Consider the following 8,160-nt stretch of genomic DNA (forward strand, 5'->3'; position numbering starts at 1 on the left):
ACCTAATTAAATGGGCATTCAAAAAATCAGAATATGAATATATATGTTCAAACTCTTTTAGGTCATTTTTTAGTAGCAATAAACAAAAAAACTATGTTAATTGGACATGCTTTGATACTATATATGCCCTTGAATTTTTCCTAGATAACATTTTTGTTCGCTTTGGGGATTCCGTATATCGTCAGATTATCGGAATTCCAATGGGGACTAACTGTGCACCACTTATTGCGGACCTGTTTTTGTATTGTTATGCGTTACAATTTATGACAAAAATAAGCAAAGACCCATCGAAACAACATCTGATAAACAAATTTAATAATACTTTTAGATATTTGGATGATATTTTGGCTCTCAATAATGACGACTTCAGTATGTATATTAATGAAATTTATCCTGTTGAACTTACTTTAAATAAAGCTAAAACTAACAATGACCACTGCCCTTTTCTCGATCTTGATATCTATATCACTAATGGAAAGCTGAATACTAAAATTTATGATAAAAGGGATGATTTTTCATTTCCTATCGTTAATTATCCGTTTTTAGATGGTGACGTGCCCTTGTCACCATTTTATGTTGTTTATATATCTCAACTTGTACGATTCGCTCATGTATGTAACAATGTTTTAGATTTTAACGAGAGAAATTTATGTATTACTGAAAAATTATTACACCAGGGTTTTCGATATCACAAACTGGTCAAAACATTTACTATATTTTATCATCGGTATAAAGACATCATTCGTAAATATAGCTCAACATGCAGACTTCTAATACGTTCAGGTATTTCACATTCAATTTTTTATGGAAATATTCTTTATAAAGCACAAAGGTGTCAGTATTCACCTCCAAAACTTACAAAACCTTTGAATAGGCTTATTAAGAAGGGATATAATTACGATACTGTTGTCAAGTCATTAAAGATTGCATATTTTGGCGTTAATTTTGAGTCACTGATAAGGTCTTTGCATCGGAACTAAACACATTTATTCTAAAAACAGTTTTTGGCATGACACGGGTTATGTTCTTCTCATATATGTTATGATGGTATGATACTAAACCCCTAACGGGAAGGATTTTGCCTGATGTTCATATGATGAAACCATAATCTTTCAGTCAGTTTAATTGAAGTTTGGAGCTGGCATGTCAGTTAACTGCTAGTAGTATGTTGTTATTAATGTATTATTGTCATTTTGTTTATTTTCTTTGGTTACATCTTCTGACATCAGACTCGGACTTCTCTTGAACTGAATTTTAATGTGCGTATTGTTATGCGTTTACTTTTCTACATTAGTTAGAGGTATAGGGGGAGGGTTGAGATCTCACAAACATGTTTAACCCCGCCGCATTTTTGCGCCTGTCCCAAGTCAGGAGCCTCTGGCCTTTGTTAGTCTTGTATTATTTTAATTTTAGTTTCTTGTGTACAATTTGGAAATTAGTATGACGTTCATTATCACTGGACTAGTATATATTTGTTTAGGGGCCAGCTGAAGGACGCTTCCGGGTGCGGGAATTTCTCGCTACATTGAAGACCTGTTGGTGACCCTCTGCTGTTGTTTTTTATTTGGTCGGGCTGTTGTCTCTTAGACACATTCCCCATTTCCATTCTCAATTTTATTAAAACAATGTTTTTTTGCTTTCATGACGTCACTGGGCGAAATTTAAATTTTTTGAAAAAATTTGCATAAAACGACAATTTTAGAAACAGAACTTCTAACTAATGATGCCATTCTCTGATTTAAAGGTAAAGACAATGTTTGCCATCTATTTTTTTTTTTAAATCATACAGTTTCTTCGTTTATTTGTAAGGCAAAGTTCGGCCCAACGCGAAATCGTTAAAATGCATACATTATCACATGATTTACCATAGACAGTATGTGTAAATTGAAATTCAAAAAAAGGTAACAATCGTAAAAATAATCCGAATGGTTCCAAATTCACAGTGTGTTGTTACCATATCTAAAGCATTGATTTGAGACGAAACAAACTAGTGTTTTTTGCATTTTTTTGGCAGATTTCAAAAAAACTTTTTTTTACCAAAAATATTAAAAAAAACACATTATTTTAACGCATTTGTTGCAACATGAATATAACTTGAATAGCATATTAAATATTTTTAAACAAATTTAAAAATTCATTTAGTACATAGACAATTGTGTGTAGATTTTTTATCGAACTTTCCGCAAAAATAATGTGCGCCCTATGATCATTAACACGGAATTTCGTTACTTTCCGTGTGTAGTTTCTTTTGTTGATTAGTATAGTTTAAATATTGCATCAAACACATGTGTTTCCTTGTTTATAAAACTGTGTCAAACATTGTTTTCAAATCTGTTAAAAAATTTACAGATTTAAGCAAAGAAATAAACTTTATTATGTAATGCTTTTAAACAACCACACATCGTGAATTATAGTTAGTATATCTCAAAATAGCCTAACCTGTTAATTTTTTGTTTACAGTACAAATAAGTCATTTGCAAGCTATGGTGATGTAATTTCCTTGAAATTATATTTTCTATGTGAACACAGAACAGTATAAAATAAAATGTTGCTCATACTCATTTGAAAGTTTGAAAGAAAATACAAATTAAAGTTGTTGCTTAACTACAATCTCAAAAGCCTTTTATTATTTAGTTGCAATATGTGTTTTTCTGTAAAATCTATGTTCGTTCCTATTTTAAAAAGACGTCACGGTACTAATAATTCCGAATACGCAATATACTTTAAATTTGTAATTTGGTTATAAATGGCAAGAAACATTGCAAATAAGGCATTTTTCTAACTACCTAAATAAATTTGTGTTTGAATACATGGTTTATCAACATGTAAAGTTGTGGATATAAAACAAGTCCACTTATATATGAAATCTAAAGTACCATACACAATATCTGAACGTAATCAACCGTTCGCAACGCTTTTTGTATACAAAACCATTCAAAAGTGAATACAAAAAATAGTTTAGATGTGCTTACATGTACAAATTATACATTCACAGACCCATCTAGAACCCCGAGGGAAAATAAAAGCGGAACGTCCATAATCAAAATACAAATTCAAAACCGCAAACACATTAAACATATGGTTATTAATTGTCATATTCCTGAGTTGGTACAGATATTTTCTTATGTAGAAAATGGTGGATTAAAACTAGTTTTATAACATCCTAAATTTGTCACTTTTATGAAAGTTGCACTAAATGACAATATATTGTGAACGATGTGTGTACAAAATATAAGCTGAAAATGTCAGAAATAGGGGAACATCAGTCAACATTATGTTATAATCTGTATTACTGTAAGAACAAACAAACATGTCATCAAAGAAACACAAAAAGGCATATAGGTAAAGCACATCAGCAACAATGAAAAATAAGAATACAAAAATTTACCATAGCACAACGACATCGAATAACACAATGACGGGTAGTATAAGTATCAAACCACCTTACATGGATATTTCTAAAAATAGACTAAACAGTTAAAGTGATATTCACAAATACAAATAAGAGGTGATAACAATGTCAGTATCTAGAATGTATAATTCGAAACCATCGTGTATTATTCAACATGTTCAAAACTCATGAATTTGAAAGAAACAACAATGCAATGACAAAACTGAAAAATCGACACAAACCCCTTCAAAAACTTGATTTTTCTCAGAGTAAGGCCGTGTTCACATTGACCTACACTCGGTGTTGTGTTAGTGTAACTCACAGGTAAACAAAACACAATTACGTTCCCATTGATAAAACTCAATTTTTACATGTAGTGTAAATCAATTTTTGTCTACATGCAGTCGATACTCAATGTAGGCCTTGTGTAGGTTAAATGTACACAAAACAAGGCATTAAAATACTTATTCACCATGTATATGTATAAAAGAAACGATTTTTGATTAAAATTGATATTTATAATAGTAATAATGTATGATAGTAGAACTTAAAAATAAAATTAAATTAAAATGTTTACCTGTCATCCTCTTAGCCTGATTGGTCTAGAACGTGAATTTTCGTAAAATTTGCTTTCTTTCCAATTAAAATAACTTGTACATAAAACACGTACGAAGTATTTTACATTTAAAAATCTTACTTAATTCAACATGGTTGAAATGATAACTAATATTTGATAAGAAATTGTGTACACATGTGGCAAGCTAGATAGTAAAATTATCTAGGGTATGTTTGTTTTACTTCATGTGTTTACATAGACAGCAGTATGTTACAATTTGTATCACATTGTGAATAAGGGTTTCTCTTAGTCTGTTATGGGATTTGATATGAAATCACCACTTCCGTTGTTTAACTTTCATTTTCATTTAAAAGAGGGAGGAAAGATACCAAAGGGACAGTCAAACTCATAAATCTAAGTGATAATGTTAAACGTAGGTACATATATGTGGTCTTAGGGAGGGACAAATGGAACTTTTTAAAACATCGCTTCGTAAATATTCTCTAAAATAAGAAAAACGACAAGAATTTGCAAAAATGTTCAATTTGAAAATTAATGTCTCGTCTGGGCTTCTCACTTTAAAATATCTAATGTTACTAAGTTTGCAAATATTAAAGATTTAAAAGTGCTAAACTCATTAGATAAAGAAGATAAAACTCATCTTTCAAAAAAACAGACCGAATATGGAGTCCAGGTAGTTTTAAAATCATTTATATAATATGTAGCCTTTTGTTAGTCTTGTATGCTTTTAAATTTTAGTTCATTTATATGTTTTTGAGTATAATATGAGGCCTATTTTCACTGAAATAGTACATCTTTTTAATTAGGGGTAAGTTGAAGCCCGACTATAGGTGTTGGGTTGTCTTGCTGTTTTGAAGACCTAATGGTGGTCACTGGCTGTTTTCTGCTTTTTTGTCTCTTAAACATTTTTCCCATTTCCGTTCTAAATTAAATTTTACTTAATCATAAACATGATAAAGGATTGGGGTAAATGAGGCCCTATGTTTGGTCCACAAATCAAACAGTGCAATTTCATATCTTATATTTCTCACTTTAGGACTAAAATGTGCATGCTAGACATAGTCGTTTATTCAACGCAACAACAATTCGACATTCAATTATCTATCAAGGTCTATTTTCTTCTTAAAAAATATTGGCATCCCCCTTCGATCAAAAAAGTTGATAACAAAAACAAATCGTATAAAAGGTCAAATGCGCATCCAAACTAAAAATAACGGTGGTCCATTTTCAAACACTTAAAATGGAGCAAGTATTGACGAAAAAATTGTCAGTTATTTTTTAAGTATTTGAAATATACGTTTACGTGTTTATGAACCGATAATTTTATCCTAAAGGAAAATTACTGTCGATCTTAAGACAGTAGTATACTTATGTGAAAGGGGGCCAAAAGATACCAAAATTACATTTAAACTAGATAGAAAATAAACTGACACTGGCATACCTAAACAAGGATATACAGACACATAGTAGTAAACAGGACACAACATAGAAAACTAATTACTAAGCAAACCAAACCCCTTGCAAATTTGGGGTAATCTCATGTGCTCTAGGAGGGTAAGCAGATCCTGCTCCATATGTGGCTACCGTCGTGTTGCTTATGTTATTACAAACCCTGTAAATAGTATAATTCGGTAAATCACATTTGTGAAAGTGAACGGAATTGCAGTTTCGACATAAGAACATATCCGATATCATCTGTCAATCTGTGAATCTACTCTCATCAATCATCATACACATGCTTACTTGATCATGCCTTTTCCAATCGATTGACTGATTTATTGTTGATAATCTTACATCAATTTTTAACAATCTTATAAATGCCTGTGTTCTGAAGGGGAACGTAAATTGTTGCAATTCCTAGTAAAAATTACACAAACACAATAAACAGTTAGAAAAGAGGGACGAAAGATACCAAAGGTATAGTCAAACTCATAAATCTAAAATAAACTGACAACGCCATGGCTAAAATAAAAAAGACAAACAGACAATCAATAGTACACATGACACAACATAGAAAACTAAAGAATAAATAACACGAACCCCACCAAAAACTAGGGGTGATCTCAGGTGCTCTGGAAGGGTAAACAGATCCTGCTCCACACGTGGCACCCGTCGTGTTGCTTATGTGATGACAATTAAAAAATAGACATGACAATCGCAAACAAAACATGTAACACATTCCTTATCATATGTGTGGTAAATAGGTCATTCAAAGAAAAAGGTAGCGTTATAATTTTTACTGGAGTTCTAAATCATGACCTGAGTAATAAAGACATTAATATATGTATACAACTGTTCACTGATTTGGATATTACACATACAAAAATCAAACCGCGACGTGTTCAATAATATAACTATCAGTTTCAGATCTATGTACTAAATTGTTCTTTTCCAAATATTAAAAAAATCATAATGTGTATATACTGTTTTATATGAATTATTCTATTTGAGGATTACCAAACATGTTTTACTAATAAGGTTTATATTTCAATATGCGTGTTATTAAATTTATTCACAACCTCTGCATACTCTCATTCAACTCATTCATTTCCATTTTGTTCAATATGTTATTACATATTAAATAGATTGTAGGAACATGTACGTCCTGTTGGATAGTCTCATTTGCAATCAAAATATTCATTTGCGATTTTTTTCAATTCCTTTTTGAGACGACCCTCTCATTTCTCATCTGTTCTTGTTGTTCTGCACTGTAGGTGTAGATAATTGTTGAAAAGGTAAGATACAAGTCATTTGTCGTTTTGTTATCAAGGCCGGTATCGACAGGAAGTATTACATATTTATTTTTCGTAGCCTTAAATTTTGTGCACTGTAAATAAGTAGCTTGGGAAATCGTAATTGCATGACTCGTTATATTTTGGTTTAAATACAACTTTGCACTTTTGAAATAACATTATTATTTTTATATTCTTTTGCAAAATGTTGTTTTATCAGCTTTTATTGTTTATTTGGATCATTGTTGTCAGTTCTGATGTGTTACCAAATCACTGTGATATTTCATTAACTAAAAAGGAAGTAAGATGTGACTGCAGCTCAAAGAATTTAACACATATACCAACAGATTGTCCATCTAACACAACACATTTATATTTGTCTAATAATAATCTGGACATTATATCAAGGAAAGCTTTCACTAAATATTCACAGCTTAGATATCTGGATTTAAGTGATTGTTATGTGACATCAATCGATCAATCAGCGTTTGATAATTTAACACATTTAAAAGAATTAAGTTTATTCAATAATCCAATGAAAACTTTCGTAGGGAATGTATTTGCACTAGATGAACTGCAAGTACTTCATATATCACATGACTTACTGTCAACGTATCCAAGTGAATCGTGGTCGGATGTTTTACTTTTAACAAACGTGTTTACTTATGGTGGACCGTCAAATGGATCATTTGCGGGGATATTTTCTGTCATGAAAATTCTAGAGTACTTATATTGTGAGATTACACTTCATGTTGTACGCAACTATTCGTTTGATGCCTTTGCAAAAACTCCATTAAAATATCTAGAGATCAAAGGCAAATTAATGACGATAGAAAAAGATTATTTTTTCATCGTTAGGATTTCTGTCTAGTCTTGTTATTCCAAATGCATGTCGGATAACAACAATCAATGTAATCAAAATAAAGTTAAGAGAGATGGAATAAAATATACACTTGATAATACTGATCTATTTGGTAACAAATCCTTTACCATTGTTCCCTCGTATTATCCTCCAGATATTGTATTATGGTTTTTTCGACACTTAATCCTGCATATATCTTGTATCAACGTAGCAGGTAATCCTAAATATATCTTGTATCGACGTAGTAGATAATCCTGAATATATCTTATATCAACGTAGTAAGGAATCCTGAATATATCTTGTATCAACGTAATAGGGAATCCTGAATATATCTTGTATCAACGTAGTAGGTAATCCTGAATATTTTGTATCAACGTAGTAAAGAATCCTGAATATATATTGTATCAACGTAGTAGGGAATCCTGAATATATCTTGTATTAACGTAGTAGGGAATCCTGAATATATCTTGTATCAACGTAGTAAGGAATCCTGAATATATCTTGTATCAACGTAGCAGGGAACCCAATCAACAGCCTTACATTGAAAGGAATTAAAGACCTGCAAATAATTGATTTAGCATACTCTTCATTGTTTGAC

The 8,160-nt window shown here is 31.1% G+C and overlaps 1 protein-coding gene across 1 annotated transcript; it reads left to right on the forward strand.

Annotated features, from left to right (window-relative positions):
• Window positions 1-6,905: 6,905 nt before the first annotated feature.
• On the forward strand, window positions 6,906-7,571 carry LOC139501902 (slit homolog 2 protein-like). The gene has a single exon (XM_071291203.1). It carries the CDS (start codon window positions 6,906-6,908, stop codon window positions 7,569-7,571), a length of 666 nt encoding a protein of 221 aa, XP_071147304.1.
• Window positions 7,572-8,160: the final 589 nt, after the last annotated feature.

This window comes from Mytilus edulis, chromosome 13 (genome assembly GCF_963676685.1).
Source record: "Mytilus edulis chromosome 13, xbMytEdul2.2, whole genome shotgun sequence".
Taxonomy (NCBI): domain Eukaryota; kingdom Metazoa; phylum Mollusca; class Bivalvia; order Mytilida; family Mytilidae; genus Mytilus; species Mytilus edulis.

What these genes read in the sequence shown, in the direction of transcription:
- LOC139501902 (XM_071291203.1), top strand. Translation starts at nt 6,906, where the DNA reads ATGTTGTTTTATCAGCTTTTATTGTTTATTTGGATCATTGTTGTCAGT.